The sequence below is a fragment of the Bombyx mandarina genome, chromosome 15 (assembly GCF_030267445.1).
Source record: "Bombyx mandarina strain Sakado chromosome 15, ASM3026744v2".
Classification (NCBI taxonomy): Eukaryota; Metazoa; Arthropoda; class Insecta; order Lepidoptera; family Bombycidae; genus Bombyx; species Bombyx mandarina.
Window position 1 is genome coordinate 12,481,403 of NC_143221.1, and position 18,257 is coordinate 12,499,659.

An 18,257-nucleotide genomic window follows, 5' to 3' on the forward strand; every position below is an offset into this window, starting at 1 on the left:
TAGGACTAGGCTTCTCAGATGCTCGTAACGTTTAGTAATAATAATTATAATGATAAATCATCATAATATCACGTGGCGTGCTGCCGTCAAAACTGTCAATCAATTTCGACAATACGAAACTCATTTTGGATAAGGAAATGTCATTCTCACTAAACATCTGGCAAAGACCTTATTGAAGTGGCCTGGAAATATAATCTCCTCAACGAACGCAACCATTTAAAAAAATAGGGCTGAGAGATTTGATCGTTGTCAGGTGGCAGAATACTAAATAACATGATTAACTGATAAAAAAAACCTTAACACTTCTCCTTAAAATACAGAACACAAAGTAGCAATAATTAATTTGTTCAAATTCAAATTCAAATTCAAATTCAAAATCTTTTTTTTTTTTATTGCCCTTGTAGGCAGACGAGCTTACGGCCCACCTGATGGTGAGTGGTTACCGTCGCCCATGGACTTCAGCAATGCCAGGGGCAGAGCCAAGCCGCTGCCTACCGCTTAATACTCTCCACATTATTATTTATATCTCTTATTTCAACTTAGATGTCAGTATGACACACTTGTTGAATGTCAAAATACAATTAACAATGTTAACTCTACCACCGGTTCCAAAAGAAGCCACAGTCCTGAGAAGAACCGGCGAAACAAACTCAGCGGCCTTTTTTTTTCCCAAATATTTTCTTTTTTTTAAATAAATAAAAATATTTACAATAAAATAAAAAACAAATTACAATTAAAATAATAATAATAATAATGAAAAATGAAAAGGCCAGGAGCGAGCGCCTCATTCCCACGTAGTGCCATCTAGTAAATAATCCTTAACTTTATAATATGCCTTGTTGCACAAACGTTCCTTGACAGTTTTCTTAAATCTATGAACAGGTAGTAATTGAACGTTTTGTGGGATCTTGTTGAAAAGCTGTACACCCAGCCCCCTAAGAGAGTTGCTTATTTTCTTAATTCGAGCCGCCGGCAACGCAAGCCTATGTTTGTTCCTAGTGTTCACATTGTGCAAATCGCAGACTCTGGGGAATTCTTCAATGTTTTTACGCACGTACAATAAATTTTCAAAAATGTATTGGGACGCTAAAGTTAGAATTTTGATATCCTTAAACTTGTCCCTCAAGGATTCCCTCGGGTGCATATTAAAAATAGCACGATTAGCCCTCTTCTGCAGGATGAAAATTGTTTCGACATCGGCAGCATTGCCCCATAGCAAAATGCCATAGGACATAACACTATGAAAATAACTAAAATAAACCAGGCGTGCCGTATCTTCATTAGTATACGTTCGTATTTTTTTTACCGCAAACGCTGCAGAACTAAGTCTACTCGCTAACTTGTATATGTGAGGACCCCACTGCAGCTTGGAATCAACTGTTATACCAAGAAAAACTGTCGAATCCACAAGCTCCAGTGTCTCTCCACTTATAGTAATATTAGTGTCTACTTGTCTAACATTAGGTGTGGTAAATTTTATACATTTTGTTTTTTTGTTATTTAATAACAGATTATTAACACTAAACCAATGTACCACGCGCGAGATAGCATCATTCACATCACATCAATTTTAAACAATAATGATGTATCATCAGCGAATAATACGACCTCGTGACGGGTTTCAATAAACTTAGGTAAATCATTGATATATACAAGAAATAGGAAGGGACCCAATATGGAACCCTGAGGAACACCCATATTAAGTAAGACACCGGAAGATCTCGTTCCTTTAACGTCTACCTTTTGGATTCTTCCGGATAAATAAGATTTAATAAGTTCTAATGAAACGCCCCTAATACCATAATGATGTAATTTCCTCAACAATGTATTATGCTCAACACAATCAAAAGCTTTAGATAAGTCGCAGAAAACCCCAAGGGCATTATGCGACTCCTCCCAAGCCTGAAAAATATTTTTAATGAGATCTACACCTGCATCAATAGTTGACCGACCTCTAGTGAATCCATATTGTTTGTTATGAAGCAGGTTATTGGAATTGAAGTGGTTCAAAAGTTGTTCCAAAATAATTTTTTCAAAAATTTTACTCAATGTAGGTAGTACTGAAATGGGCCTAAAGTTAGAGGTGTCAAAAGTACTACCAGATTTAAACGAAGGTATTATTTTACTATATTTCATTAGATCAGGAAACACACCACCATCAATACAGTCATTAAATATTGTAGCAAGGTAAGGTGCGATTATATCAATAATGGATTTTATAACCTTAATTGAAATTCCCCATAAATCACCAGTTTTCTTAATATTAATGAGCTTGAAATTATCAATTATGTCCTTTATATCAATATTTGTGAACTTAAAGTTAACACTGCATTTATCAACATGATCTTGCAGTAATGATTCGGCGACGGTAGGAGATGAAATTAAAGATTTTGTAGTAGAAGCTGGGATATCAGCAAAGTAGTGCTCAAAGGCACTGGCCACTTCTTGATGAGAAGTTATTATTCGATCATTGATTTTCAAAGTTAATTCAGCATTGTTGTTTCTGACATTCCCAGTCTCCCTATTAATGATATTCCAAGTCATTTTAATTTTGTCAGGTGCATTTTTTATAAAATTGCCTAAGTGCAATGACTTGGCCAATGTACAGACTTTTTTAAACAGCTTGGAATATTTAGAGACATACTCATGAAATGACTTATTATGATTATATGATTTTTCATGATAGAGATCATATAATCTCTGCCTACTTTTGTGAATTCCAACAGTCGCCCATTCATTGAATGATCTTTTATTATGTAAGATCAGAATTTTAGAAGTAAAGATGGCACTAAATTCAGAATTAATAACATTAAATAAATCCATGTAATGAACATGAAGATCCTCATTATAACAAACATTCGGAATTTTTGCCAAAACTTTACCTCTAAGCTTCTCCAAACGTCTAATATTAATAGGAACAAACGGTAGCTTTTTGGTACTATTAACATCTGAAACAGATTTAATTTTAAAAGATTTAATGTTAAAAATGCTTACCGATATCTTTTAGGAACGTAAATGACACAAAATGGCTTTGAAGTAATAATATTAGAGCATGAATTAACAACATTACTTTTAAATCCGTGGCCTATCTTCCTTGGATCATTGAGCTTACGTAAATCCGTATGGCCACGCTTCATCCTTAGATTATTAAACTAGTTTCACTTGTATTTTTAATACGCTTTTATTACCTTCAGACGTAGGTATGTATGTATGTTTGTAACGGAATCTTTGAACATGATTTTGACCCCCTTCAAAACATCGGATTAACTCGAAATTTGGTATACTTAAGGACCGATGACAATACAATATTTAAAAAAAATGAAAAAATTGAAATTCAACTAAAAAATGAAAAATAAATAATAGTTTAAAAAAACTAACAAAATACGCTTTTATAGAACATCCAACTAAAAAATAGAAAATAAATTTGATTTAAAAATAGTGTAAGAAAAAATTATTTTATTGTAAAATAAGCTATGAATATATGAGCCAAATAATTTCTATATACTTTCAAGTCGATAGTCAATAATTTTTATAAAAAAAAAACAGACTTCTTCAAAGGCGCTTGCAACGCTTAATTTCAAAATTTAACAAAAAAATACTAAATGATAAAATCTAAAATAGATATATGAAATAAGCAAATTATTATAGTCAACTACTTTTTTTTTTATTGCTTAGATCTACATCGGTGAGATGAAGCTTTTGCCATAACCTTAGTCGTAGCGCCGCAATTTCAAGGAGTGCTCTAAGGGATTGCTTGGGATGTTACCAACATCTCGTTTTTACCATCGCACCGCCCGCCACCGGAGTAGAGTTCATCCATATTACCTGGAGCCACTGCGTTCATCCACAGTGCTTTTCCAGAGATCTTTGCTGCTACGTACCATCCGGCTTTGGAATGAGCTTTCCTCCACGGTGTTTCCCGAGCGCTATGACATTTCCTTTCCAAAGGGGGCTTGTAGAGAATATTAAACGGTAGGCAGCGACTCGGCTCTGCCCCTGGCATTGCTGACGTCCATAAGCGACGGTAACCACTTACCACCAGGTGGGCCGTATGCTCGTCTGCTTACAAAGGCAATAAAAAAAAGATGTCACCGCCGATGCTTTCCCATCACCGATTGTTTGGCTACGATTTTCATTAACAACGATAGTGACTTTTGTATTATAAATACTGTGATTTTCAACTTTATTGTATTGCATCTTATCAACAATGAAGTTTGAATACATACATACTCATTTCCTTATTTATCGATCACACAAAGAGTTCATGCTATTTTAGCTATAACTTAATATTAATCTATAATATTAGCAAACAAAATTCATATCCGTCGAATAAAATTAATATGGTTTATATTGTCTGTGGCATTGAACATTTAAATGTCATATCTAACTTTTTTTTTTTTTTAAATAAAAAAAAAAAAAAAAAAAAAAAAAAAAAAAAAAAAAAAAAAAAAAAAAAAAAAAAAAAAAAAAAAAAAAAAAAAAAAAAAAAGTGAACTTCATGACGACATGTGAAGAGGTCAGGGATGTAGCGGAAAAGAAAGAAACGGATAGAATTGTCATAAACAGTCACAATCAGATTCACAAGCGTCAAATATATTAAGTGTATAATCTATGCACAAGCGTTTTTTTTTTCGTACGAAGTTACGACATAAAAACCTGTCGTCAAATTTCACAAGATTTCAAAATTTTTGCTACCTATTAAATTCCTATGCTTTCCTCGTCTTCAAGCGAATGTGATTGTGATTTTGATCAGTATGTTGCTGAATCGGAATTTGCGGATAACTTTTGCCAAAGCTGGACGAATCCCGCTTACGACGCCATGAAAAACCCATTTATTTATTACGCTCAAATTGTTAGTTCCAATTTACGTTCACAACTATTAAGATAACGTTAATTTGACTGTTTAAGTTTCACACACATACTAACTAGATAAACGATACTTTAAGATCATAAAATTTCTAAGGTTCAAATTCGAGTTTATCTTTAGATTTTATAATGTCTACAGTTGGTCTTTCTTAGTCATGGAAAACTCGTAAAATGTGCTAAAGGTCAAAAATCATCATGTAATATTGTTTAAGAATCAGCGAATATACAATAAATATTTTAACAAAATTCTAGCCTCAACCGCTCAACAGTCAACACTACAAAAAAGAAAGAAGAAACAAGAATTGGTTCGTGAAAGCGTTCCAATGGTATACCCAGGTATACAATATATAATAGTGTATTAACTAACTTTCATTAGCTTCACCCCGTAGACATTGTGCACCCACTATCCTTTATAGCCCCCTCTTAGGGATAGAAGTTTGAGAAGCATCGATATATACATGTACATTTATTTATAACCAGAAGCAGGCTACTCTTGAAAATCACGGACTTCATACAACAGCTTATGCCTTAGCAGTGAAATTTTCAAAAGTTCTTCAGCTGCCAAAATTGTCATTCTAAGCCCCGATCGGCTTAGGATCTGTATTGGTGAATCAATCAGTCGGTCATGGGTTTTAAAACATTGGCCTGTGCCCACAAGGGCGTGCTAAGTGTTTGAAACGTTAAATAAAGTAGTTAAATGAAAAACTAATTACAATTTGCGTCGTTGTGATCTTACATCTTATAATTTCAATACAATTACTCATATTAGTATTGATTCTCAAACTTTGAACAATAAAATAAAATATCACGTTTTGCAATGTAAAATTGATGTGGAAAGGAAAGCATTTTTATGTTGAATCACCTTGGCTAAATAAATCTTTATAACTAAAATTTAAATAACATTTTGTCAGGAACGTACAATTAATCAAAGAAACAGAAGGAGATTCGATTATGAGAATAATTTACCTGAATTCTCGGCTTGGTTGGACAACAAATACGAACATTTTCTAAAAGAAAATTTGGATCGAAGCACGTTTCATATAAAGCTAAAACAAACATCGACTTTTGAAGCTAACACTTTGCCGACAGATAATAGGTATACTCAGTCAGAATGCATTTATACAGTACTGGTGATAGGACCTCTTGTGAGTCGGGTAGGTACCACTACCCCGCCTATTTGTGCCGTGAAGCAGTAATGCGTTTCGGTTTGAAGGGTGGGGCAGCCGTTGTAACTATACTGAGACCTTAGAACTTATAACTCAAGGTGGGTGGCGCATTTACGTTGTAGATGTCTATGAGTTCCAGTAACCACTTAACACCAGGTGGACGAGCTCATAGCTCGTCCACCCATCTAAGCAATAAAAATAAAAAAGAACGATTTCAAATTACATTACTTTCTGTGATACTTTAAATTGAAATCATCTGTTTTTTTAATATTGATTGTTGAACTATCATTGAAAAGCGGATGCCGACCTTTACCAAAACGTAATGAACGTATTTTAGTAGAGGCGACACCGTTTACCCAGCTTTACCGGAGTCCAGACACCACCTCAACCTTAATGCACCTCTGACTATGAGTTTGAAATGTCAGTGAAAATAACGGCTAGTCATACCTTTGAAAAGAAACATAGAAAATTCACAAGCCTGTCTAGGTCAATTAATAATAACATGAAACCTTTTTAGATTACAAGCTAAAGGACGTTCTCTGAGCCAAGACGGTGGTGATGGACAAGAGAAGTTAATTTCATTTAAAAATTACCATTAATATTATTACTCTGCAAACTTGTAAGCTTATCGTAATTTTTCCCCAGAACAATGGGCAGCTTTGAATACATTTTACGACCAAAAAATAGCATAGAGTGTTGCTGCTCCTCTCAACCCTCCGAACGCTATCAAACGTAAGTATTGCTGAATAAAAAAAACCCGTGTGGCACTCGGGGGCTGCCACGGTAAAGCTATTGCATAGCATTTTTTATCAACTTATGCAATTATAATTAGACAATAATAATTTAATATTAAAACAATAATAATAAAATAAGACCACGCTATATTTATAAACATTATCAAAAGCAAAACATTAACTGTCCCCTTCACACTCATAAGCTAGACAGCGCGAAAGAGACCTTTCATGATGCGCATGCAGTGCGACGTCACGCCGCGCGCTTATTCACAAACACTACTCAAGCGCAACGTGTGCATGCGTTGAACGCGAGCTACATGGTAGGCGGAGTGAGGGGTGTTAGGTTTTATTTTCGTTACGGAATTTCTTGATTCGGTCGCCGTGCTCAAAGCCCGCAATGAAAGCTATGCAATAGCTTAAAAATTAAACAAGTTTAACATGGCACTAGAACAATGAACATTGGTATGATTAAATTGAGAAAATATCTCGGTAAACTGAAGGATATTTTTTTACTTCTCTAGCCCAGTGAATACAACCAAACATACAAAGCAGCATGTTTCGAAGGCCATTAAGCACAAATCTAAAAGTCTAACAAGCTTACGCACTGTCTACCAGCCCCTTGATCCTGCTACATTGAGCATCGAAATCAAATGCCACTGTGAACAACATTCTGAAGAAATAACAAAATATAGAAACAAATCTAACGGACATGAGAATAAAGATATTTTATGTTGTTGTTTAGATAAATACAGTGGGGTAACACGTAAAGCTTCGAATAAATATGCCACGGAACCAGTGTCAAAACCTGTACATATTTTCGTTAGTTATTGATATTGATAATTCCTTTAGGTAATGAATTGAGATGTTGTAAAATTAGCTTTTCGCGCGCAGTTTTGTCTGCCGGTTTAACGTTTTATACCGCATGCTCGGCTGTTGGATTAAGCCAGCTTATATTATTTTCAAGAATTCAAATTATATCTATATATTATGAAAAAGTAACAGACAGATAAATTTATATCCTATTATATGTCTTATTAGTATTCTTTTATTAATTTTAAATGAAAATATTTTTTGTTTCAACTGAAAGTATATTTACTGAAAGCGATCAGGACTGTTAGTAACCGTTGCACGTTCAAGTTAAGGGTTCGACGAATGTTGTTAGAAAAGTTAGCGGAATCATCATGAACTTATTAAGATGAAGTTATTTGTAAAGGAAATTTATTAATATATTCCTTTTAATACTATATAAACTATTAGATGTATGTATATATGTGTGTATGTATGTATGTATATACTTTTTGTAACTTAATATAAATTTCATTGCACCTACCACTATCCACTCTGCACTACCTTTGGTTGACTGGTAGAGAATGCCTTAGGCATTAAGTCCGCCAATGTAAATTTTACATGAAGTGTAATAAATAAATAAAAATAAATAAATAATATTTGAAATAAAGTAATCGAACGATAGACACCCGTTATCTTATTAGAAAATAATGGGCTAATTGGGTTGTATGGTAACACATTTGGTAAAGTTGTGTTTTCATAGCATTTTTTTTCCTTCAATATTCTGATTCTAATTCGTGACCATTAAAAATATCATCCCTTAACTACTTTGTGAAACAAGTGTTTTTTTCCAGGATAAAAATAAATTTACCAATTTTGAAGATTCACTTGAACAATCGCCTGTGAATATTAAAGCTACCCCTGGTGATGTACTTTGCCAGTGTTCAGTCAATGGCGGTCAAAAAGACAAAAGTGACAGATTTTATCGAGACAAGGTAACAAATACTCAAAATTTCACGCAAAGTAACGCAACGGAAACCTTTGTTTATTATTGTTGGAAATATCTAGTTTTAGCTTATGCTTATGCACTGTTCGAAATCTATTTTCTAATTCTGAAATGTAATTATTAAACTAAATCTTATTAGATCACTTTAGTGGAGATGTATGCGAACAAAGAATCAGACAAATAATCAATCCTAAATTCGCGGGTTTATTCGTTCTATTACCCTTTTTTAGTTCTTATCACTTATCTTTAATTTACATAAAATTCTGACTATCCTCCTCCGTGAGTCACATTCCTCATGTCTGAGGGTCGTGACCGTCTCCTCCCATTATCCTTCTCTGGATGAGTGTAACATCTCACAGCGTCCCCAGCGTTAAACACTTACCAGAGACCATTGACTTGACAAATGTAAAAACCGCCGCTTTGAGATACAAGGTCGAATTCTCAATTTTTATAACGGCTCCTCCAATCTACAAGGCAGACATCATGACTGCTACGTGATAAGAATAGGTACCTACTCTAACAGCCTACTGATATGAAGCACAGAATAAGCTGGATTTATTACCATTATCAACTACCAACGTGTGTATGAAATAAAAACGGTTTTAATAATTAAGTTACTAGCTGACCCGGCAGACTTCGTAGTATCTCAGTCGACAAATAAAATACCTAAACTTTTATATAAAATAAACTTAAAACAAAGAAAAGGAATCCGTCCGACGGGGACACATCAAAGAGAAAACAAAATTGTTATTTTTATTTAATTCCGAGCATTTTCATATTTATCTAGGTACCTTTTAAACCTTCTCTGGACTTCCACAAATAATTCAAGACCAAAATTAGCCAAATCGGTCCAGCCGTTCTCGAGTTTTAGCGAGACTAACGAACAGCAATTCATTTTTATATATAGAGTATTATTATTTCTTAAAATTAATGGACAGAGCACAGGTTTATGTTACGTATTTACGTGTTTTCTTAAAAAAATAGTGTCCCTCTCAACTGATCCAATCATAATGGCGTTACTACATGTCATAGGGTACGGCAGAAGCACACAGGGGAGATATTATCCTATTGGTCGACTAAGATCAGTTGTTATAAAAGTCTTATTGACAAATTCCAATTTTCAGAACAGAAATGAATCCATACAAATATCTCATGTCTGTTGTCCTTCGAAATTAAATATGTGCACGCCCGCTGAAAACGTTTTCCTTGAAACAAATAACTTTGGAATTGTTCGAACAAACAAAGAACCTTTCGATTTGTTTACTAACGAAATGTCGCAAACTTCCGACTATTCACTAAACCTGGTACGTACATATGTGTTTGTGCGTTAACATCTATATATTAATACGTGAAGCAAAAACTTTGTATCGCTTTTTACGAAAATTGCGCGGACGGAGGAGTATGAAATTTTCCACACTTATACAGAACTAGAGGTCCCACAGTAGTCGAATTTCGACTATAATTAATTGGAATTGTAAGTTTGTACACTATTATGATAGTATTTTATACTTCTATAATCACAAATTTCGCCAAAACTACACTATAAAAAAATATCAATAAAGACAAACAATATTTAATCTATTCTCAATTTGACAACAGACGTCAAGAACAAAAGTTTGACAATAAATAGTAAGTTATTTTAAAAAAATATTAGCATTGTGCACTTCTTCTCTATATTCTCTATATATGTGGGAAATTCCATACTCCTCCGTCCGCGCAATTTTCGTCAAAAGGGATACAAAGTTTTTGCTTCACGTATTAATATATAGATATAGAGAAGAAGTGCACAATGCTAATATTTTTTTTAAATAATGCATAAAATATACATTAAATCAATAAAGAAAACATTACACACAGTACATAGCATGTATTTGACGCACACACGCATGCATATTATAGATTGTCAAACTTTTGTTCTCGACGTCTGTGGTCAAATTGAGAATAGATTAAATATTGTTTGTATTTACTAATATTGTTTTACACAATTTTTTAAGGCTACACTCTAGCCTTGGCGAAATTTGTGATTATAGAAGCATAAAATACAATCATAATAGTGTACAAACTTACAATTCCAACTAATTATTATAGTCGACTTCGACTACTGCGGGACCTCTAGTTAGGTAAATCAGATTCGCCATTCCCATAATATGTATAGTCAACATACGTAGTACATACAAAATATATTGTAGTGGACTACATAATTTCAAACATATATTACTTTTAGCACGAATACGTAAAGAGCACGCGTCCAACTTTTTTGAAAGTTTACTGCGGTGATGTTACATGCGAAGACTGCAACTCAAGATGAAGTTTGATTTTCTAAGTAATTAATAATATATGAAATTTCAAGATTGTTAACTCACTTAAATCATTGAAAACCAACCAATTCATGAAAATATTATGAAAAAATAAAAAAATTAAATAAATTATCTTTGTGGATTTTTTTATTTACAAATTTAGAAAAAAATATATTTACAATTATGTACAATTCAGTGACATCTGAATTGTGTATTAAAACTCTTAATTAGGTGGGCCGTACGACGTTGCCGGCTTAGTGTCGGGCAAAAATCCGACGTTTGTATTTGATTGAACAAATTGATTCGAGGACTGGCTGTCCGTAGCCAGCGGGAGTCCATAGTCTTGAGATACCGCTGAGGATGATGAAGACGACGATTGAGCGAAGGAGGAGCCTGAACTTTGAGCATTCTGTCCTGAGGTGTGAGTAAAAGACAGAATTTCGATGCTCGGCTTTGCACTCTCTAATGACACGCCGGACACCAGAGAAAGATAACCTGCGTTCCTTGCGGAATTATGTTCGTCCTCTTTGATTATATTTTGGACACGACCAACAACCACTGAGTCCAGAGCATCTCGATGTATCTGCTCTTGGCTTTGAGCGCTGCTATATTGGTTTGAATCGGCCTGGTAGCTGGACAAAACTTGTGAGCCGCCGCTGCCACTAGGTTGAGTTTCGAGGGGCAATTGTGAGGTCACCTGGTTTTGTTGTTCTGCGAACTGTGGCTGTTGGTAAGAATAGCCTGACTGTTGCTGTTGATATTGGTTCGATTGATACGGTTGGATTGGAATTGGTTGAGGTTGCGGAGCTGGGTTGACAGGAGGGGAGGGAGCTGGTCTGGGTAGAGCAGGCTGTTGGGGCAATTGGTACTGTGGATTCGGTTGTCGGTATTGAATGGGCTGTGGATAGCTAATTGGTTGTACTGGAGGGGCGGGTTGGTTATAAACAGGTCGAGGAGCGGGAGGTTGATAAGAAGGCGGACGATATGCTGGTTGAGGTGCAGGCGGACTGTATACTGGTTGAGTTGGTGCCGGTGCTGGAGCTGGTTGTTGGTAAATCGGCTGCGGTTGTGGTTGTTGGTAAATCGGCTGCGGTTGTGGTTGTGGTTGAACTAGAGGTTGAGCCACAGGCTGTACGAATGCCGGGACTATATTTGGTTGTTGATAGTGGTAGCCGTCTTGAGGATTCGGTACCGGCTGAGGTTGTGGCGGCGGAGGAGGTGGATGATGATGATGTTGATGTGCCGGAGGTGGGGGCGGTTGTGGAATGGGATATTGTGATGGAGGTGGATAGTATTGTGGAGGTTGCGGGTATTGAGGCAGTGGCGGTGGAGGATTATAAGGTCGTGGCGGTGGCGGTGGCGGTGGCGGTGGTGGTGGTGGCGGTGGTGGTGGTGGCGGCGGTGGCGGTGGTGGTGGTGGCGGCGGTGGCGGTGGTGGTGGCGGCGGTGGTGGCGGCGGCGGTGCAGGTCTTATAGGATAGTTGAGTGACGGCGCGTTTGCTCCTGGCCGCGGCAGATGATACGGCGCCTCTGCCGCAATAGCGGCTACCAGCGACAATATCGCTATCTGTAAATTACAAGTTAATGTTACATCAAAGCGCTCCGAAACGTCCACGCCTATCACTTTTTCTCAAACAAATATTACAGCTATTATTGACTAAACACACAATTTCACTTTCGTCGCGTTTGTACTTACCGCACTCCTCATGCCTGCGATCGTGTGCGACAATGTGTGGTTCAGGTGGTGGCCACAGGCGCTTTATACTCTCCACCACTACATGATCCATACGCAAACGCTGGGAGCGTCATCGTGTATTTGCTTGAGCTATTGCAATATAATCCGTAGTAAGTACGAATCTATGTATGTTGCATGTTTGTTGTGTTTTCAGTGAATACGTAATGATTTGCAGTATTTGTGGAAATGTTTGTTCAGACATTACGATTACTTAGACACTGTTACGGTTCGAACTTTTGTTGCAATATCATAGAATATTGTTAAAGTAAACGGATTCTTAGCGTGGTTTAGTTTAAAATTCTGTTTTTTTTTTGTTGTCCTTGAATATAATCGCTAAAAAAATTTCGTCTGCTTGATCCTATTGTTTCGTGTAACAAACCTATCCATTTCTGCAACTGTGAATGAAAACGTACTAGTTCAATGGAACGGCACTAGGTCATTACTGTTTGTTGTTTTTGTCATTTTCGGATCGGACTGATGTGGCACGCACGGGCACTATTCAAATTCTGAGTGTTCTCGCTTCGCAACCAAAATTTCAAAGGTTTTCTGTGTCAATGAAAGAAAAATTACATTTTCTTTTGCAGCAAACAGATCTTTTATTTCGTTTTACCGTAAAAATATATATTGGATGAGCATTTTTAAGATCGAAATTTAATTGAGGAGCTTTTTTCAGATCTAGCGCCAATAATCATTGAAATTGCAATATTAATCAACCTCATAATACGTCAAACCTTTTTTTTATTCTCATTACTAAAGCTGCAACCATTCCATTAGCGCCATTAATCGTTCGTACTTTACACATATTTGCGTATCATTAAAACAAACAAACTAATGACCTCTAGTTGCATTAAATTGCAATCGATATCGTCAATGGATTAAGAAATCAATCCGTCTTATGTTTTTGAATGGTTTCATGTGAATTTTGAAGTGCCCGTAATGTATTGAGTGTGTTTGGCATATGTATCCAAATACAGACAGCAGAACCTAAGCGATGTTCACTCATAGCAGAAAGCATTTACCAATTTTTACCTAATTAAACGCCTTGTGAATTTCTTATTTTCAATTTATTATTTAATATGTCATCCATGATTACGAAAACTATACAGTCTTCGTTTTTTTTTTACTGCCCTTGTAGGCAGACGAGCATGCGACCCATGGTGAGTGATTAGCGTCGCCCATGGACGTCAGCAATGCCAGGGCAGAGTCAACCCGCTGCCTACCGTTATGTACTCTCCTTCTCGTTTGAAGAAGGAAATGTAATATTTGTTATTGATCCGTTTCTTTCTTAACTGCCTTACTCGTATAAGGTGGTTAGGTGTTCCTTTTCAGTGATAAGTGACTATCTTTGTTGCAGTGGTTACTAAGGACATATCCAAGGTCTGTTTCATTAAAAAGCAATCAAAAAGCAGTCTAAACTCTTGTTATAGTGCCGTAGAAAAATCTAGAATACGACAGCAGCGCTACCCATCGGATCTAAGAAATCTGCACCACTCAGGAATCTATACGAACAAACATACACAAAAAAAATAGAATCTGTCCACCCACTTTAAATTACACATTAGACAAATAAATAATATTATAGATAACTAGCTGTACCCGTCCGCTTCGCTGGGCATTTAAAATTAACATTATTATTTCTCACCCCCGCAAAGATTCTCATCATTAACGCCCCCGCAACTGGTGTAGGGAGTCCAACACTCATATAAATATTAGCCTATCCATTAAGTACATGTGTTTTCTACAAGGATGCCAAAGGACAATGCCCATTTTCTATGGGCGTTGGGGCCCCTAAAAAAAGTTGTCGCGTCATAATGGTTTTAACTTATTTTGATAGACAAAGAAATATCGTTTCATATTCAGAAAACTATTTTTATATTCTCACCCAGGTTTAAGATAAATCTGTTTTTTTCTGCAGCTATAATTAAGTTGTTAATTGTTTTTTTCGAAATCAATAATCGCTTTCATCATTATTTACAGTATTAAATAATTTAATTGTGGTTAATGTTGCTAAAAATAAGCCCTTACGTACATTTTATTATTATTATATCCTCATAATAATAATAAAATGAAATGAAAATCCGGAAGCCGACAACGACATTGTTGTTCTTGTTTTTAAATTCGCCAATAAGCAGGCAAAGAGCGTAGCCTATACAGCCTAGTCTGTCGTAGTTATATTTTTTTATGTCAATAAAAAGCCGGTGTATCTCTTTTTATTGCTTTTTGGGAGTTTTGACGTCAACTCGATGAATAGCTTATTGAGCGAGCATGAATTTCCGCAGACCTTTTATCTTGAAAAAAAAACAGTCACTGCTATGTTAGCCACAGTTTTATTTCAATGCCTCAATAATCGTGAACAACGATTATTGACATTCAATACACAAAACAACGCCCAATTTATATATTATACATCCAATAAACTATTAAAAAAACATTAAAATAAAACTTCAAGTGACGCTTCACTCGGGTTGCTGCCAAAACTCTCTGATCATATATAATAAGAATAGAGTAATGGTAGGCCATTGAGATTTTTACTAATGGAATCATTAATATCTAAAAATATTAAATACTAGCGACCCGCCCTCGCTTCGCTTCGGAAACATTAAAACACACATGAAACCAAAAAATAAAAATAAAAAAAAAATTAAAAAAAGTAGCCTATGTTCATCAGGGACAATGTCGGCTTCTAATGGAAAAAGAATTTTTCAAATCGGTCCAGTAGTTTCGGAGCCTATTCGAAACAAACAAACAAACAAATCTTTCCTCTTTATAATATTAGTATAGATTAGTATAGATTACTTTATTCTATCGTAAATAGTTTTCGCAAGGCATGCGATGTAAAAAATATTTTAGGTGATTTTTTTACACCTTGGGTTACATTATTGGAGTTTTAGTAAGGATCCCTAACTTTTTTCAAAAAATATTATAGCCTATGTCACTCGGAAATACTGGAGCTCCTAAACAGTGAAAGAATTTTTCAAATCGGTTCAGTAGTTTGGAAGCCTATTCGAAACAAACAAACAAACAAATCTTTCCTCTTTATAATATTAGTATAGATTACTTTATTCTATCGTAAATAGTTTTCGCAGGGCACGCGATGTAAAGAATATTTTAGGTGATTTTTTTACAGCTTGGGTTACATTAATGGAGTTTTAGTAAGGATCCCTAACTTTTTTCAAAAAATAATAATGCCTATGTCACTGGGAAATACTGTAGCTCCTAAACAGTGAAAGAATTTTTCAAATCAGTTCAGTAGTTTGGAAGCCTATTCGAAACAAACAAACAAACAAATCTTTCCTCTTTATAATATTAGTATAGATTACTTTATTCTATCGTAAATAGTTTTCGCAGGGCATGCGATGTGAAGAATATTTTAGGTGATTTTTTTACACCTTGGGTTACATTATTGGAGTTTTAGTAAGGATCCCTAACTTTTTTCAAAAAATATTATAGCCTATGTCACTCGGAAATACTGGAGCTCCTAAACAGTGAAAGAATTTTTCAAATCGGTTCAGTAGTTTGGAAGCCTATTCGAAACAAACAAACAAACAAATCTTTCCTCTTTATAATATTAGTATAGAAGTATAGATTACTTTATTCTTTCATCAATAGTTTTCGCAGGGCACGCGATGTAAAGAATATTTTAGGTGATTTTTTTACAGCTTGGGTTACATTAATGGAGTTTTAGTAAGGATCCCTAACTTTTTTCAAAAAATAATAATGCCTATGTCACTCGGAAATACTGTAGCTCCTAAACAGTGAAAGAATTTTTCAAATCGGTTCAGTAGTTTGGAAGCCTATTCGAAACAAACAAACAAACAAATCTTTCCTCTTTATAATATTAGTATAGAAAATAACTCATGGTTTTAAGTAATAATAATTATTACAATATATAAATATTGAATTGAACAAAAATAAACTAAAAGTCTGTGAATTATAACCATTCGCTATTTTTTTTAATTTGTTGTTCAAGTCACAGACAACTCTTTCGTTTGGCAGCATATAGGGTTACTATAAGGCTGTATGGGCTAAGCCCTTTGCCTATTGACGAATTTAAAAACTATGGCACTCAGTTTTGGGATGTTATCAAATAAGTAATTTATTTTTTTGTAAAACAATGCCAGGGCGAAAGAAATGTTGATACATAAACTAAACAACGTAAAAAAATAAGGCATAGTTATTCAAGTACAAATAGTTTTGACATAAAGTTGGCCCACTTTTGGGCATTGTCCTTTCAAGTCAATCGGATGCATGGTCCAGTAGTTATAACGGAACATCCCTGAAAACCACTGTAGATTTATATATTAGTACTAGCGACCCGCCCTCGCTTCGCTTCGGAAACATTAAAACACACATGAAACCAAAAAAAAAAAGTGTGTGTGTCCGCTCCGACGCACGACTGGAGTTTACTGGATATAAAAAATTAAACGAAACAATACGAGAAATAGTTCTATATTACGACAACACGATACACTACAGATTATTAACAAATTAACGAGACACAAAACAAACGACTAACAAATATATGAAAATACAATAATGAGAGAAACGCGCGATCAGTACGAGGCTTTGTGGCGGACTGCCGGCGCAGCAGCCCGGCGCGCATTTCGTGTGACATGCGCATAACGCATTTCGTGTGACATGCTAGTACGATTTTGGTCCCCATAATTTTCATACCCCGGGCCTATATATGTAAATCGATTCTAAAGGAGTAAACTCCAAAAAATAAAAAATAATAAAAAAAAGTAGCCTATGTTCATCAGGGACAATGTCGGCTTCTAATGGAAAAATAATTTTTCAAATCGGTCCAGTAGTTTCGGAGCCTATTCGAAACAAACAAACAAACAAATCTTTCCTCTTTATAATATTAGTATAGATAGATATAGATTGAAATAATTAAAACAATTTACTTACGTATGCATCAGTTATATTTGTTTTACTTACATAAAATCAGCGGCTTATTAACTAAAAACGTGCTCGAAGTTCCTTTACTCTGTACGACAAATGCTTAGCGCGAACTTTGACATTAAATATAAAGTGAAATCCTAAAAAATCGCTCTCATTTACGAATTTGAACGCACTTATGAAACTAACATTCGTTAGATAACTAATGAATGTGACATTAAAAAAATATCTCTCGAAGCCATTAGGAGACCCCACGATTCATGTAAATTTGTCGTTATCAAAGGTCAAATTGTCTCGAATGCACAAAAGCGTGGACTAATATAATTTTAATAGATTTTATTTATTTATTTTTTATTGCTTAGATGGGTGGACGAGCTCACAGCCCACCTGGTGTTAAGTGGTTACTGGAGCCCATAGACATCTACAACGTAAATGCGCCACCAATTTTGAGATATAAGTTCTAAGGTCTCAAGAATAGTTACAACGGCTGCCCCACCCTTCAAACCGAAACGCATAACTGCTTCACGGCAGAAATAAGCAGGGCGGTGGTACCTACCCCCGCGGACTCACAAGTGGTCCTACCTCCAGTAAAATTGTATTGTATTTATTATGCTAAAGGCGGATATGGAGGAGAATAATCACACCCAGAAGGATGCCGAAGACCCAACAAAGTGGAGGAGTTTATGTAGAAAAGCTGATCTAGGCACTAGACGTCGTGGCCTAAAGGATAAGACGTCCATGCATTTGTATCCAGCGATGCGATGG

The 18,257-nt window shown here is 35.4% G+C and overlaps 2 protein-coding genes across 2 annotated transcripts; one reads left to right on the forward strand and one right to left on the reverse strand.

Annotated features, from left to right (window-relative positions):
* Positions 1-4,708: 4,708 nt before the first annotated feature.
* On the forward strand, positions 4,709-10,931 carry LOC114250314 (uncharacterized). The gene is made up of 9 exons (XM_028184131.2): positions 4,709-4,852; positions 5,119-5,202; positions 5,778-5,962; positions 6,550-6,603; positions 6,678-6,764; positions 7,288-7,573; positions 8,407-8,547; positions 9,683-9,862; positions 10,783-10,931. Exons 1-9 carry the CDS (start codon positions 4,709-4,711, stop codon positions 10,864-10,866), a joined length of 1,245 nt encoding a protein of 414 aa, XP_028039932.2. The 3' UTR covers positions 10,867-10,931.
* Positions 10,932-10,984: 53 nt separating this feature from the next.
* Positions 10,985-12,706, reverse strand: LOC114250336 (uncharacterized). The gene is made up of 2 exons (XM_028184164.2): positions 12,552-12,706; positions 10,985-12,422 (listed from the first exon to the last, which is right to left on the reverse strand). Exons 1-2 carry the CDS (start codon positions 12,561-12,563, stop codon positions 11,079-11,081), a joined length of 1,356 nt encoding a protein of 451 aa, XP_028039965.2. The 5' UTR covers positions 12,564-12,706; the 3' UTR covers positions 10,985-11,078.
* Positions 12,707-18,257: the final 5,551 nt, after the last annotated feature.